General features: G+C 43.8%; 1 protein-coding gene across 13 annotated transcripts in view; it reads right to left on the bottom strand.

Annotated features, from left to right (window-relative positions):
* The window catches only part of ADGRB1 (adhesion G protein-coupled receptor B1), a 698,686-nt gene that overhangs the window by 316,703 nt on the left and 364,481 nt on the right, over positions 1-17,502 (bottom strand). For all 13 annotated transcript variants that reach the window (XM_069621727.1, XM_069621731.1, XM_069621729.1 and 10 more), the window contains 2 exons: positions 17,280-17,388; positions 13,090-13,233 (listed from right to left, as the gene is read on the bottom strand). In XM_069621727.1, coding sequence (XP_069477828.1) covers positions 13,090-13,233; positions 17,280-17,388 — 253 coding nt within the window. The remainder of the gene's footprint in view (positions 1-13,089; positions 13,234-17,279; positions 17,389-17,502) is intronic.

Below are 17,502 nucleotides of genomic sequence, written 5' to 3'. Positions count from 1 at the left end.
AAACAAGGTGAAGCTACATGGACTGACATCCTTATTGATCCAGGACTGTCTAAAATGGTAGCGCTGAAAAAGAGCACCGCAGTTTCCTGAGGGAAGTGCGAGAATCACTTCTTTATAGTATTACAGGAGCCCACAAAATCGACCCTATATCTTCTACACCGTGCAAGATTCACTGGCTCCCCCTCCCCACCAGAATCATATCCTAAACTGCATGTATCACCTACATAGTAGACCCGAAAGGAACACCAACATACTTGGCAGCTAAACTCCCAACCTTTGGAGGCCATTGCGACTCATGTAGCAAAATGATCAAAAGGTTAAAGTGCAAACCGGCCTGTAAAGAGACGACTCGCAAAAAGTCCTTCTTCTGGCACGTCCCGACCATGTGGGACTTAATCCAGGCAGAGGCTTGAAATGCCCCCAACATCCACCAGTTCTACAGAAAACTCAAAACATGGCTCTTTAGCCAGCAGCTGCTGGCCCGAATACACATTGTGCTCTGTCTCCCCCAAAGCTAGGGTATAAAATGTCATGCCCAATGCTGGCACCCGACCATTGTAAAGCACTCAGCGGCGTGAAACCTATTCGCACTCCAGGATTTCCCGGGGTGCGCAAAGATTTATTTATTTATTTACATTCCGAGAGGAGATGTCCTCAGTTCGAGCACATCCCACATTGGAATGAAAAAAAAAGTTTAAAAAATGACCACCGTCATTAAAATCAATAAGGGACTAGGCCCTTTTTCAGAAGATGGCGGCCATCGAAAACAGGTTCCAAAATGGCCACCGTCATCCGACCGTTTGGCGGCCATTTTCATTGACTTTTTTTTCCACCGCTGGCAGGGAATGTACAATCGCACAAGGGAAAGGAGGATTGTGATTTGTCAATCTGGCTTTCCCGGGTGTGAATGTACCTTTACTGCTTAATGCATGTGAGCAATCATAGTGTAAGACCAAAGACACATCTACAGCATGGGCCACTTTATCGTGGACAGTCTGGTTTTTTACTCTGTGTATGGTCTCTCCCAGTCACCATGGCCCCTCCTTCCCATCTCTCTACTCACCCCACTCATCTCTTTGAAGAAAATAATGTATTCTGGACCTTCCAGTATGCTGCCCCCTGCTCTTAACCAATGTTTCATGCCAATTTCTTGGTATTTTTAACTACATTTTAATCTCTGTTAGGGACAATATACGTTTAATGTTGCTATTTAGAAACTTTATTCAGTTATTTTGGGGAGGATAACCCCCAAATCCTAATTAGAAGACTTGGTTTTACTCGCTACATTCACAAGAGTAGTGCGCTTTGCAAAAACATGTCTAGGGTCACTTTTCGTTCCCGGTCCACCACCAACGTAGAGTCTACATTGTAGCAGCAGGCCTGGTAAATGGGGATTCTGAAAGCACTGTATGCTTTTGCAGCGTGGCTTGGTTCTTTAGGTCCTTATTGGTTTCATAATATCTATGCAGAGTTCAATATGCTTTTTCCACCAAACAGAGAAATTGGTCACTGAAAAGGTTCGAGATCCGCAGGACCTGAAGGCTGTATTCTAAATTAAATTACACCTATCCATTATAATCCAGGACAATCCACGGATGTTGTTTGCATTTATATAGCTGATTTTATATTTATTGTAATGCGCCAAAAGATGTCATATGACTTTGGAGAGAGGGAGCTGAAGCAAAGGGATCCGTAGTGAAGCGGACGAGGCGTGATTACGCAGTCGTTTATGTTGAACGTATAATGGAAAAGGAAGGCTTTGCAGCATTGCCAACCTTGATGACCTCAGACTGAAGTCAGAAGAGAAAGGAAAGAGGGGTCTATATGGGTGGTTCTTGTCTATGTGGGGTTCTTCCCCCAAAATGAGTGTATCTTTGTAACAGACGGCTGGTTGTGGTATTCTGGCCCCAGGTGAATGGCAGGGTTTTGTGGCCCTGTTAGTTTCTGCACATGTGCCCTGATGAAGTTTCGCAAGCAGGCACACAAAAGCTGTTCATCAAAGCCCTAGGGTGGCTTTGTAGCTCCAGCAAGAATTGTTTTGTTTTGCAATGAATCTGTGTGACGAATCATCAAAGAAATGGGGAGCCACAAATAGTCGATACCTATGTGTTTCTCCCACACTAGATTCATAAGTTAAACCTAGACAACTGGACTGCAGGAAAAGCCTACCTTTGGTAACATCTAATATCAGGAGGCAGGACCACAGAGGTATGAGGTTCAAACAAGTTTTAGAAACCATTGTGCAGGCAGGTGGAGGTTATGCAAGAGTCGAAAGGGTGAGCCTGGAACTTTTATCGTATTTTAAGGCAAAATGTTTGAAGTTTGTATGGTGACACCGCCGTTGCACGGATCACATCAAATGGGTTTCTTCTTCACCTCAAGTCATTTTGCTTTTTGCCTAGGTCAATATTCTTATTTAAATCTGTAGGCAAATGGCATGGGTTTCAGGAAAATATTTCAAATAAAAAAAAAAAAGACAACTGTTATGGCCTGCCATCTACTGGTACAAAACTGAATACAGCAGCTGCCTGTGCCTTTTCAGTAATACCCCGGCGTAACCAGTAGGGGAACTCCTTTTTGGACTGTTTACTCTGAGTGATATAATATTTAATGTTGTTTTCCACCATTTTATGGTGCTGCAAATACCAGGTGCCTTTATTATCAGTTTTATACGATTTGTTTGTATTAATTTGCCCGTGGCCGATTGGGCTGTTTTTTTTTAACCGTTTGGAATGCAAATATATGTAGTGTGAAACACCCCGCAGCCACTCCCGCCCCACAATCACCCTGTATTATTTATTACCCCAAACCCACCCTCCACATATATTTGTGGTCAAAAACGGCCACAAAAGAATTAGCCAAATCGGTCACTGGCAAATCGGCCCCGGTCAACTTGGGTAATATTGTATTATCAGATTTAATGATCCACAGTGCATTTTCATAAATAACAGGATAAACCCAGGGTCTACCCGCTAGGATATTAAATTGGCCATAATCACTGTGTTGTTTTATTGTTGTGGTTTTGGATTATTTTAATGTTTGTATTTTTCTATGCTTTTATGTTTATGTTTATTGGGTTCATATAGCGCTTTAATCCAAAGCGCTTTACAGTATAACAACAAGGGAAACTAAAGAAAGAAGCATGTAAACAGTCATGAAGCAAACCAGTGAGACAGTATGTAGAAGAATTTACTGGGGTGGAGGGGGAGAAGGAAGGGAGAAGGAATAGGGAGAAGAGGAGGGTAGGAGGTTGCAAATAACTGAATTGAGACCAATTTGTGCGAGGAGAAGGGGAAGGGAGGGGAAGAGATGGGAAGGGAACAGGGGAGTAGGAGAGGAGAGAAGGTAGGGAAGTAAAGTCAGAGGGGGCCAAGTTGTCTAAATAAAGTGTTCTATAATTGCACCATCAATCCGCAAGGTGGCTCATTTTCATCCCATGTATCACATATTTCAGCAATACTCAGGCAGTAGTGGAGCACGTTCAGGACATTCACGTTTTTGCACTTGACTTGGTCATATAGTTTTTTTATATGCCTGTTTCACAGCGCTCATGGTAGTTGTAAGTCCTGCTTCTATGCACATCTTCCAGATGCACAACGTGGCAAACAGAAACAAAGGAGATTGTTAAAGGTGGATGCTTTGAAACATGACAAAAATATGTTGCGCCCCATGTCGTCCGCAATACACGTAAAGCATTGGGTTTAGGGCAAACCTACACCTAAGTGTTGACACTCAGTACCAAGTAAGCACTGTACTGTAATGTGACAAACCATGATGAACAATATGCTACTGGTTGTATTTGCAAATATTCCAATCATCTTGTTCCAAAATGTATATTGTCAGGAAATACGCTAATTGTAGGAAATGAATCAAGAGAAAGGCGTCTAAATTATCAAATGGGAATAACAACAATGTGTGTTATTTCCTAGCACTTCATGCCAGACTCCGCCTGTCTCTAGGTGCTGTAATAACAGCATTTATTATTACCTAGTTTAATGGTACTCAATTTACCAACCTCAGAAGGATAAAGGGCTGAGTCGGCCCTGCATTGGGATTTGATTTTAGAAAAACAGTTATCTCACTGGTTGGGCAAACCTTGTCCCGCCAGATGTTTTGGCCTGCAACTCCCATCAGCCCTAGCCAGTAGTATCGTCAATGATGAGGGATCATAGGAATTGTATGCCAAAACATCTGGATGGCAGCAGGCTGCCTTCCACTGACTTAACGTGTGAGCTATTCCAGCGGTTCTACGTTATTTCGCTGCAGTATTTTTCATCGCAGGTTTTTTAATCGCCGTTTTTTTAAAAAAAACTCGTATTTTTTTTTATTCCCTTACACCCACAACCATATATTTTATTTTTTAAACCCCCCCAAAAAAAACAAACGATGAGTATTTTTTCGAAAAAAAAACGGCGATGAAAAAACCTGCGATGAAAAATACTGTGGTGAAATGCGTGTATACCATTCCAGCAGCCCCATGCATTGCACACGAGCAGACATATTAATTTCACCTATAGACCGAGTTTGTGCATATTAAGCATGTATGTAATGCACCGTCCTTCTTCTTATACACAGTAACATTATATGTAGATGACGCGGATAGCGTGGAGAAATTAAACATGTGAAACCAAATATCCAGGCAATGTAAGGCTAGGTCTGTGGGATGAGGCACCTTCTGTTGAAATCAGTGCCTTCCTAGAAGACCGCGGATTCAAGTCCTGGCGACGCTAACTCAGTACATCCTGAATTAGACAACAGGTGTATTTACTTATTGTTAGAGCTGACGGCCAGATGTGTTTTTGGTTAATTACAAGCCATATAAGGCAAACTGCCAAAGATGCAGTCAATGGCTCTGTCCTTACTAAGGCCGGGCAAAACCCACTCCCACAAAAGACAACGAGCTGCTGTTTGACCGAAACCTTTATTTGATTAAGAAGTCGGAGCAGCTGTCATTTTGCCTAGGATTTTCGCCCAGGCACAATTAAAGAAACACATTAATTTGTTACAAATACAAACTTATTTGTTTAAATATGTTTTTCTCTTGTGCACATCGAATCGTCATTTTAACCCCTTAACTGCTGAGATTTAATCAAGTCTATGCAATGGACTAGAATAGCAAATTTTGCAATGTATTGATGGTATTACTGAATAGGGGATTATATATATACCACTGGGTCTAACTAATGTATATGCACTGTGCTGTTGTAGTATGTTTAAACATGGCTGCCAGGCGCTGGTAACAAGTGCTGTCATCGGACATAGGCCACTCTATGCATTTACCATAGAGTTTACATGGTTTTAAAACGGAGTCCTTTCTCTGTGTTTTTCCCTACCTATGTAATCAAGCGGTTAGAATACCGTGAAACGCGTCGTTTGCCATCCAGGTTTTCCCTTTTCTGATGCACATTTAACAATAAAGAGATTTTCGTGCTGCCTGGACTTGCTGTCGTGCCCTTTCTCTGCTGAGTGATGACTGTCATCTCCCAACTGCTTTCAGGAGTGCAGCCCGTCGGATTTGCCTTTCCTTAAGGCTTTTCTCTTTTTGAAAATATATATATCTGTAGTGGATTATCTACAAAAATGCCCAGCTCCATATATACATAAACAATATCTACGCTTCAGACTGAATTTATGGCTGACACGAGATATTTTACAGAGAAGGCGACAAATTCCTGAAAATCAAAATGATTGTTGTTGGTGTAATGACAAGTCGCACAAAGAGACTTTGCAGCATTGCCTAATAATGTGTACAGGTCTTGGAGGTAAGCGTAAAAATTTTTTTTGGTAGACTCACCGTTTCATTAAGCCCAATGAATGAAACACAAGCTTGGCAATGGCGCTTCACAAATCCTAATATACCTGTTTGAATTGCTATTATACAGTTTCTCGATGAGATATTCCAAATAGAAAGCTAATCTCAGAATGTTTTAGGTATGCATACAATGTATTCTACTAGGAAATGTGATGACGTAAATCAGTCTACATATAATAGAAGGGTATTTCTGGCATTCGCGCTCTGAAACACTTGTGTGCGAGCGCGATAGAAATAAAATATCAATCAATCACTCAATCACAAGCATTGTAGCGATGGAAATGTATCTCACTGTTTTGTTCTTCTTTTCTTTTTCTGGGTGTTATTTAGTTCGGATGAAGCATGAATGTTTACTGATTTAAGGGAAGTTGTATAAATGTATGGAAATACAAAGATGAAATAAGTATGACGTGTAAATAATGTAACTAAGCATGGCACTTAAAGATTTGTACTCTATTTTTGAAAGGTTCAATACTTGAACCAAAAACCAAAAAAAAAAATATATACATATATATATGTATATATATATATATATATACAGATGTGTGAACTTTTCTGCATTAAGTCCTTTCGTTTCGTACTTTGTATTGGACTTGTATGTATGTATGTATAAGGTTATGTATAAACCAATACAATACAAAACAAATCAATTATTTAAATAAAGGTTAAACCAGAACAAAAAAAAAATAATTATTTTGTAATAACAAAACACTATATGCCATTGATTCTGCATTCAGAAATCTCAGTTTGCTGGTAAATTCTCCCCCATTTGTTTTTTGGGGACATAGCGACTTTATCGGATTTTCAATTTGCGTCACTATTTGGAGGACAAAAAAAAGGTGACTCTGGTACAGACTGTAAATCGCCATGTGAGTATCTGCACCTGTTTACTTATTTATCATTAGGGTTTTACGTACTGCCACAAAGAGCTGCTTCGAGCAGGTGTAGGTAGCACATAGGTGAAGCTGGAGTTTCTCATTATTACTCTTCTAAAGGTAGAAGTTGATTGGCTCCTCTTGAATAGTGACTTTACGGGCTGTCTGCACTTGTTATGTTAATGGGCATTTGTATAGTGCCTTTCACCGTTGGTATGGTTTCAATCCGCTGTAGGTTGAACTCCCTCAGGGATCCGAGTCCAGATCACTGGAGCTTGTCAGAGCAGCAAATAGTGTGTGTTTGCACTCTAAGTCCTTGATTCGTGGAATTATTTGAGTGTGAAACAGGGATTTTCGTGCCATTCAGCGCCCAAATCCCTTATTAACGAATGGGGTTTTGCGGGCAGAATGGCACGCAAATTCCCGTTTTTATACACAAACAATTCAACGAATCAAGGCCTGTATGTGTGCAGCTATATTACACATTTGCCCCCAGTGCCTGTTGGTTATTTCTGGCTTTACTGTACCTCGCTCGCCCAGTTAGGGCCAGTACACCTTATCGACAACAACGACGACTCCATAGACCTTGGACCCTTAATAGAGAAACGTTTGACATGGCACATTGCACTTTTCAAGTCAGTTAAAAAAAGTTGTGCCATTCGAAATATGTATTGTTTCGAAGCATTTTGGAATTGCTGCAATAACCAAAAAAACGTCACTGCGCAGGTGCAAAGTTTCAGTAATGGTGCCCTTCGTCAAGGTTACGTGCACTGGCTTCTGATCGACTACACAATAACTAAATCCTAAGCATTGCCCAATGGGTTATTCCAATCGGACAACTCATATAGACTGGGCGTGCTCCAACGCGACTCCTCACTCTGAACGTAGGTAGTGCCCAGCTACTCTAATCAGAGGCGTGTCTAGGGCGCGGGTGAGGGAGCGATAGCCCTGGTTCTATTGGCTGTAGCCCCGGATTTAAGCTCAGGTTCTACAACCAAAAGGCTAGCTAGCCCCGAGTCCCGACAGCCCAGACATTAGCCTAGCCCCGGATCATTTCCAGACCTAGCAACACCCCTGACTCTAATGCATTATTATTAATGCTAATCTGTTTAGTGAACTCTGCTATTATAAGAGTCCATATTATACAATGTTCTGCTTGGTTATGCAATGCTGGTCCTGGCGCCCTCAGCGCTTAGAGGCCGTACCACTGGCACTCAAGTGCTTCACAAATGATGCTGAACAAAACAAACACCTGTGCAAGAGATTACAAAGGACACGCCCCCATATGGACGCCTGGGGTCGGCTGCTGACATGAATCTTGGCACAGCACCCTACAAAAAGCGGCGATGGGTAGGAAACACGTTGGGCGGCTTAAGTTCGGGAAATGTGAAGAAATGACTGCTCACGGTGAAAGAAGAAATGCTTAAAGCACATACAATGCAACTGTGCCAACAAGAGAACGCCAATGACCGACGAAGAAGCGAGCCAATCAAAACCCATCTCTTAGAGCCCACCTACCCATCTGCCACATAACCTGGAAAGTGGCTCACGGTACCCTCGGAAACGTTTTAGCCACCCCTCCAGATACATGCGCACTGCTTATCCTCCCCTTAAATGTTTGCACCCCAGTGGGCGCCTAAAGCGACTTGAGCTCAGGGCGACACGGAATAAAGACGCAACAAAGTGCACAAAGCCCGGCTCCTGACTCCTCGGAGGAGCCATGAAGCGGCCTGCCCTCTAATGGCTATAATAGAAAAGCGGTGGTTCAAGTCCTAACTGATGTTGCTTGGGCTACAAGAAACGCAGTGCCCCCTTGTGGCAGAACTGCTGAAACATGTTGTATAGACATCGGTAAAAAAAGCACAGACCTTTTTTAACTGCAGGCCGAAAATGAATATCTTTACTGCAAGATCGATTCTGATTTTTTTTTAGGAGTTACAGTTTTAATTTTTAATTTTTTGTGCTACATAAAGGACGTTGCTGGCTAAATAAATAAGCAATACAGTTGCCCACAGCAATGGTCTCTGACCTGTCTCATAAAACAATTAATTAAGTCCGCTGTTCATGCTGCCTACTGCTTCCGTGTCGACAAGTGGCCCTTTTGGCGCCCTCACTTCCCAGTGCGCTCCACCCAGCTTAGATTGGTGATATGGCTCCTATTATTCATATTTGTACATTATATTTTGTTTCATTTTATTGGTGAAGTAACGACCTCTGCAGGTCACTTTTCATTGATGAAAATCTGGCCAATTTGCAAAGTGCTTAGAAGTGCGCATGTGGGCGCTCAGTTTAATAACATTGTCCCGGGGTATATTGGCACTGTCCAGATTAATGAAGAAAACCCACATAATGACTTTACTTATGAAATAATGGGCCATTTGCGGAATTAAATCAACACGAGTGAAGAGTGACTGGACTACCTTATCCTCAGCCGGCTGAAATGGAAAAACTGACCACCACGACCCAATCTACCACAATGGGTCTACTTTTCTGCCAGCCACACCAGTGGTGAATGGAACAGAAATGGCATGTGTGAGCAGGCGGGGCATGGGGGGGGGGGTCATGAGCTGTCCCACTGCCCCACTGCTGAGCAACTCACCTGGGCACATTTACAGGGGGTTCACTGTAACCACCGGGACAAGCTGACTCCTTGCATGTGGTCTGAGGATCAGTGGGCTAATGCATCCACTAAAGGAGCCTGTGTTAGACCTCATGGTCACAGGTTCGAATCCCGGCAGGTCCACTCAGCCCGTCATCCTTCCGAGATTGACAAAATGAGTACCATTAAGTTGGGTAAAACTAAACACAGTAGTGTAGATAGGATATGGTCTAAGTGGGCAATGCCCACCCACAATCTGCAACTGCCCACTCACAAGCGCTTTGTGGGCATTTACAGGTGTTAATGTCACTGCGGTGAGCCCAGCTCCATAAGCTTCAGGCCCCACTTGTTCGACAATCCTGGCTACGCCTCTGAAAAAACCATCTGTTATCTCTCAATAGCACCAAGAAGCCCGTCTGGGAGTGAACGAACGTGGATGACACAAATATACCTGATATGTGTTGAGGGGCCGGACATACCGCCCGGCAACGGATCAGAAAGCAGTTCCGTAGTTGGGCGGGACATTATCAACAGACAAGGTTCCATTGGTAGTGATGAAATGGGAGGTAACTGCAATCTGCATGGATGAGATATCCTTATGAGTTGGATCGGTTCTGCTAATCGAACTGAGTGGCGCGCTCCACTGGAGAGCAAGGTGAGTGAGCCCAGGAGAGCATGGCATCCTTCTAAGGGCGCTGCCACCCCTAAGTTTGGATACCTCATGGACAGAAGAGAGTGTGGCCCTCAAGGCCATACCACGCCATTGGGAATCCTGGGTGAATGTCCCGACTTGCTTAAACTCTCACACCACAAATATACAATTAGGACTCTTACACATAACATTTGTTTTTTGGTGTTTTGTAATAAACCAACAGGCACATAGCATCCAACCAGCTGCCTCCCTGACCTGTTAGGGAGCCCAGGCTGCAGCGGTGAAAGTGAACACTCCTAAGCATTAAACCAACCGGAAGTCGAGTGGTAAGCCCTATACTCTGTCTAGCTACCCCCATTCTCTCTCGATTTCCAAACCCCACCCCACTTATCTGCCGCTGCCTTGGCCCTCGCTGGCACCAGGAACACTAGTGTCCCCATCATGGCAATGGCCACCATGGAAAGGGAGATAGGACTACATGTAGTTCCACACTTCCCAATCCATGGTGGCCATCTTGATTCGTAGTTTTTTCTCAAGTTGAGAAAGGCCAAACACGCCAATTCTCAACTTGAGAAAAACACTATTAGTACCCTGGTACAGCGTACCTGGGTACTAATAGCATTATAACCCTTGCAGGGGGGCATTACCAGTGAGGTAATGCCCCATGGCTAACGTCAAAGCCGTCACTGCACTCATGCTTCTAACTTATGCCCACTTCTCGGGTTTTATTGCTTAATTATTATTTTATTTATTTATTAATTGCTAGTTGCTTATAGTTCAATTTGAACTTTAGCAAAACAATCACAAACATAATCATATCATATAAATATATCATGCAATACATTTTAAGATAAGTTAAACTTAAGTGTATCATAAGTTAAAATAAAATTCATCAATTAATCCTCACAACATTTTATCGACAGTTCATACAGCGTAATCATCATAGGACCGATCTTCTGCGATTTGATATGCAGTCTCATTTATGCAGCCTGGTGCATTCTAAGATGCTTTTCAACTATTTTCCAGACTGAATAAAGTGCAATGTGCATTTGGGTTGAGTCCGTGTTTGGACGTTACGTCCAAAGAGAGTCTGATTTAATTGACTCATAGTTGTGTGCTCTTCCACCAAGCAGAAACATATAATCCGAGGCCAGGCTGCCACGCTCTGTCAACAGGTGTCTAGCAGTTTCAAGATGAGTGTTCGATTTGCACATCCGACATAGCCTCTGAGCTCTTTCGATACCTTGTTGGGACCCCGTAACTGTTAGCAGAGGGAGAGCATTGATTTCTATCTTCAGCATAAAGTACCATAGGCCAGGGCTCCGGCTTAAAAGGAGATAGGGTTCCGGTTTCAAACAATAATGGGAAACATGCACCACCCGTCATGGGTTGCTTAACATGGATAGATGGGTGTGATTTTTGGTCCAATCCCAAATATTGGCATTGGCGAAAAAAAGTGATAATTTAACGCGATTGTAATTATGCCACGCCTCCCGGAAGGGGGTCCAGTATATTTTCCCACAGAAAACCAAATTAAGAGTTCCAAATGTGAGCAGAGCTCAAGCAGCTGCAGCACCCCTGTTGTGCCTAATTTATTCAGTAAGGGACAGATCAGAGCCATTTTAGATTTTATATAGAGAGCCCCTCTCCTTTTCATATGATATGATATGACATGGCATTCATAACGCGCCTATACCCAAGTGTTTCAAGGCGCGACGAGGCAAGTGGGGGGAACAGAGGGAAAAGAGACAGCGATCTTACTAGGCCAGGTGACATTGAGATTGCGCAAGTGCAGCTGAGTGCCTAGAGACACGATGCCAAGTTCAAGCCGCAGGTATTCCATAGGGCTCAAAGATGGCAAATGGAGTGCTCTACGCCAGAACCTGCACTCCAGGCGGTCTAGCCAACTTGTTTCCTTCATCTCAAGGGCATCTAAGCCATACAGGGTCATGGGATAAAAACACTGTTTGTAAAAGGTCAAAATTCCGTGAATCGTGAACCCTGCAGTGTTGTTGGCAAATGTCCATAGCATAGATGTTATCTGGCATGCTTTTCTAGACTTAGAGGCTATGATTTAATCGTAGCTATTTCTGTCATTCATTTCTAGACCAAGATAAGGGTAACTTCTCACATAATCCACTGGTCCGCCATTTTGTATTTAGGCCTGTTTTGTACACCTTTTCCTTGGTGATTAGCATACATTTGGTCTTTGAAAGATTTACCTTCAGGGAGGTTTCCTGCGCATAATCGTATAGTTCATTCATCATGGCCTTCATCCCACCCAGTGTGTGATCGAACAACACCACATCGTCGGTGTACAAGATACAACCAATTTTGTCTCCACCCACCATAGGAGGACCGTTTGAGCTCTTTAGCAGGTGATCGGGTAAGTCGCCACATAAAGATTATACAAAAGAGGGGCCAGCAAGCATCATTGCTTTACTCCTCTGTTTATACTTATCAGCCCAAATTATCGCCAAACCAGAGTTTGTACTCATTTATTGACCTCAGATGGATCAAAGGCTGAGCTGGCCTTAAAAGGATTTGAACTTGCGCTCTGCAGATTACAGCAGACGTCAGCAGTGAGTGTTCAACCCGCTGAGCTATGTAGATGGGAAGTGGCAAAGAACCCCCACTGTTGTAAATAACAAAGTGGGAAAGTCATAGCAGAGCTGGGCCACCACCAGTTGATCTGGGAGTTTAAAGGGAAGATGGCCCTCAAACGGCAGTGTCACCACGACTGGACACTGCACACATCTTTGAGGTCCGATAGATGCGCCAGTCTGATTCTTTGCCATCTGTTCATTATCTTCCCTGGATTGCGGCACTCCAAGCTTTCTTTATACGGTGAACACAAGAAACTCTTTCCCACACGCTAAACAGTGCACACGTGTCTTGAAGTGGCCATGCCAAACTTCACTCTTAATGCATATCCACCACACACACCCGAAGCATAGCAACATGGCAATCTGTCATTTAAAATGAGTTTACATTCAATGGAAAAGGCAATGGAGCAGACTCAAGACACCTACGAGTGCTGTGATCATGGAAAGCAACACCACTGATGGTGGCAAGCCCATGATTCAGTGGTGGCAAGCCCATGAAGCAATGGCGGCGCAGCGGCGCGGCTGCGCGTGTCTCTTCCTCTCACCTGTCAGCCCTGATGAGAGGATGCTCTTGGAAACAGTGACTTTGTCCTCCGAGTTGCGGGCCCAGTCTGCCATGCCCCTCCAGCCCTTCATGGGGAAGCTGATGTCAGTGGCGGCATTTGCAGGCCTCTTGTGAATGCTCAGGACTTTGAAAAACAGATAAAAGAAACATGACATCAGTGTTCTGCGTGCTGGATAAGCTTATATTTGTGTCTGCAGAGAGCTCAGGCAAGAACAAATAGTGCCGAATTGCATGGTGCAATGTATCAGACATGAATTCCATTATAGACCTCCTCTCAGCCAATCAGAATGGTCAGGGTGCAGTCTATAAACCCTGGAATGGACTTCATTTCAGAAATTCCGACTTCAGAATTCTCCTAAAATTAGTCACTTTACTTTTCAGCTGCACAGCTCCATGTGTAAATAGCCTTGTAGAGCTCTGGAGGGTTCTTGGTCACTTTGGATATTGGCAATACATTTGATTTGGTGCGCGTCATGATCTTGCGATCACCGACCACCACCCTCAGTCTATACATCTTAATTACAGCATGCTTCCTTCTCTGTAGAAAATCAGAACATCTGGTTTGCAAAGCATGTGCCTCTCCTTCGCTCGTTTCACTGTTTCCAACTCTTTATCCAATCAGCAAGCTTGGAATGAGGGCAGCACCCAAAGCGTCCCTTTCTGATGCGCACTCACCAGTTCCCTGGCAAGGAGACATGTAGATACTGTGTTATAGGAAGCCCCAGGTGACGTTGACCCCCCTGCCCCCACCCTGCAAAAGGTCTAATAGCACTACAGTCCTAACAATCCACCTCTATTGGGTGCTGGGTGACTTTTGCCCTTGTCGAACGAGGCTGTCCTTCGGCTCTGGATAACTAACTTGGGCAGCAGTCACCTACCACACAATAGAGGCAACCAATTCAATCTGCTTGAGCTGCCGCCATGAAAGTCTCTAACGGCCACCTTCCTTACGACAGCGGCATAAGGACTTCCCGTCTCAGCAACATTCAGCCACTCACAATGCAGAGTGGGGTGGAGGCCAGTCTAGCTACAGTGACCTGTTCCTATGCCGCTATCTCATGGCGCTGTAACTCAGGGGATGTTCTCTTGCAGCACCCAGAAGGAAGGATGAAGCAGGAGGTCTGCTGTGGCAGTTATCCTGAGCAGATGACCTGGACATTTCTAGGAATGTCTCCCCTGCCAGAAAGGTCCTGGGATTTTGGGTGAATTGTGGAAGACGAATAAAATTAACCCTGTGCATTTAACTGTGCAAAGTGTATGTTTTCAGTGCAAAGTCAGTGCAAAGTCATTTTGTACTGCGAAAATGACTTTGTACTGACTTTGCACTGCAAAAAAGCAAATGTTGCACAGTTCCGTGATTCAGGCTTTGTGTCGGCAGTGCAAAGTCACTTTTCAGCAGTGCAAAGTCACTTTGAACCGTGCAAATAATTCCATGAATCAGGCCCACTGGTATGCACCTAGGTGGTGCATACCAGTGGCAGCTGTTGGTGCCGGACAGGGGGGGGGGAGGCGCCAATAGGACACCGGCTGGGGGTGCAATGGCCATCAGGGTGCACTCAGAGGGGGCGGCCACAACCCTCTCCCCTCCCCCTGGCTCCGCCACTGTGCACAGCGAACTACCTTAAAGGCCCGATACTGGCTCGCTGTGGGCTGTGTAATGAACCCAAAGTGCTCTGCAGCGGGCAGAAGACTTTCTGTAGCCACGACTGAGACTAGACAGAGAAGGTCACGCCCCCAGGAGACTCCGATCCAGACCCTCACATCAAGTAACCACCTCTCAGTCCGCCAATCAAACTTCAAGAAATAAAATCACTGCGCGGAACGGAGCTCCGGATATTTAGTGCATGTTATTATTACCTTTTTTTGGCAATTTTTAAGTTACAAAAAGATTTTTATTTTTTTTGCAGATTTTGTTTAAACCATTTTTTAAGATCATTTTTATATTTAATTTCTACCATTGTCCCTTTTCCCCTTATGGCTCATTTCCTTATATTATTCATAATTATCCACTACTTCTGCTCTCTGCCTTTTTATTCCTTTCAGACCTGACCCACTTTTTGCTAAAAAATAAAACGTAAAGTAACGGTTTTCCATTATGGAGAGCTTTAATCATACTTCTTTTTGTCCATACAAGTACTTTTCAAAAGTTGTCATTCCCAAGTTCTCATCATGGAAAGCACTGCCAATCCACCCCGTTTTCGAAAGCCTCCTGACCGGTTCGAGCAAGCCTGTGAGTAGTCACCTGAACCATGGACTTTACCACCTGATAGAGAGGCTCTCTGGACTATGTTCCAAGACAGATTCAAACGGCCCCAATGACCCGATAGTGCCTCCACCCCTCCTTCGTACCTACCTTCAGAAAGGAGTTATATCATCATTAAACATCTTTTTTGATCTGAGCTATCATTCCTATGACGATGACACGTGCATTTATGTGAGACTTAAGAATCCACCAGAAGCAATCAATCGAATGCCTGCCAGTGCACAAAAAATAACAAGCCGGGTGCTTTTTAACAGGCTACAATTCAATCCCTCTGAGACCGAGGACATTGGGCTTCATTACAAGTTTGCCGGTCTGGGACTTCTGCTCGTAGGTGCCATGACGGCAGCCAGGCCTGACCTGTCGGCTGTAACGGCACCCACAAGCAGAGCATGTTGGATGCACCGGCACTATGGGGCTCAATGGGAATGGGGAGTAAAGGTTTCCAGACCCTGGCAATGGGGAAATACAGGGTCCGCCAGGGTTCTAATGGCCCTGTATTTCGCCATTGCCAGGGGTCAGAAAAAATCACAAATTTCTCGGCAGCCTGCCGGTTTTACCGGCAAGGCTACTGCCAAACTTGTAATGAGGCCCATTGTATTTGTTCCAAAAAATCAGTTGACTGAATTTCAATCTTGGGTTCCCGGTGCAATTCTTTTAGATATCCCGACCTCCTTTTCTGATCAAGTTAGAAATCTAGGCTGTATCTGGCAGGCGAACCTTAGTTTTAACTTATATGTCAGCTAAATGGAGAAATCAATGCTTTATCATCACGCGCTTTGCCTCTTATTGCCTAATCAGACCGCTCAGCTGTGGCCGGGACTTTGGTCAACTCTAGACTGTACTAGTGTAATGCTCTCTTGCAAGGCATTCCAACTTATCAGATACATCGCCTCCCTCAGAATGCGGAAGTCCGATTTCTCTATGGCCTTCGAAGATTGATTTCAATCTCCTCGTTCGGTGTGGACCTTCCTGGGCTTCCTGCTCCAAAGAGGATTCTCTTTAAGATCCTCTGTTTGATTTTTAAGTGCATTCATGGTATGTCCACCAGTTACCTTGTTTCAAAAGTATCTTTTCACTGCCCATCACGATCACTCTGCTCCGATGGCCAGCAGCGTCTGACTGTTCCCCTATATCGTTTTGTGCACCGTGGAGATAGAAGGTTCTCTATAGGCATCCCTCAAGCCTGCAACCGGCTCCCTCCTGAACTACGAAAAAAATAAACTCTTTCTCTTTATTCAGAAAGAAAATAAAAACCTATTTGTTTCAATAACCTCTCCTGATGAATGATTTGTTCTTTCTTCATTTAGCCTGTAGACTTAACATCTGCGCCTAGATGCATTTTCCGCTTGGAATAAATTCTAAATCCAATCAAATCATCAGAACTTGCCATGTCATAGCTTTTTCTTACATGATTTGCACGCAAAGGCTATAGTATGCTGGAAAGACCACAAATCACATTGTTTGATGCCTTATAAGAAGTGTACGTCTGTAGGCAACGATATGCAACTATGAAAATAACTTAATTACTATGCAAGCTCTTGTGTTGTCAAGAGCCCACCTGTTATGTATATATGCAACTATGAAAATAACTGTACCTTATCTTATGTAAGAAAAGCACCTACATGCCCTTGGGTTAGGTGCGCTATATACATTTCCAAATAAATAAATAAATAAATAAATACATACATACATACATCAATTACTCTTCTGATTTGTGGTGAAACGTTCCCATCATACATTGCCTCCCCTGCCGTGTCATTTGCTCCTTTCTTTACTGCCCACCACATGTTGGCTTTCACCTATCACTGTAGTATAGTGATTAGGGAAAAGCAAACTATGTAAACACATCTGCATGTCAGCCAATCACAACTTCTCATTTGCAGGGCCGGATGACAAGTGCCACTTACCCAGATTGTCAGTGACTTGGTAGGTGTCCCGGAAGTCCTTCATGCGAAATCCAATCACGTCAATGAAATCCTCGACCAGTCGAAAAAGTTCTTTAGTGTTTGGGCCCATCTGTGAAAAAAGCACACATCAGAGTTTAATCCATAGCTACAGCGCTTCTTCACTAGACATGCTGGTCGTTGACAGCAGCCATTCACTGTGATCATATAGAGCAGGTCTTCAGTG

This window comes from Ambystoma mexicanum, chromosome 5q (assembly GCF_040938575.1).
Source record: "Ambystoma mexicanum isolate Mex_15411 chromosome 5q, UKY_AmexF1_1, whole genome shotgun sequence".
In the NCBI taxonomy this organism is placed as follows: domain Eukaryota; kingdom Metazoa; phylum Chordata; class Amphibia; order Caudata; family Ambystomatidae; genus Ambystoma; species Ambystoma mexicanum.
Note: the sequence above shows the minus strand (reverse complement) of the source record. Positions and strands in the feature narration are given on the sequence as shown.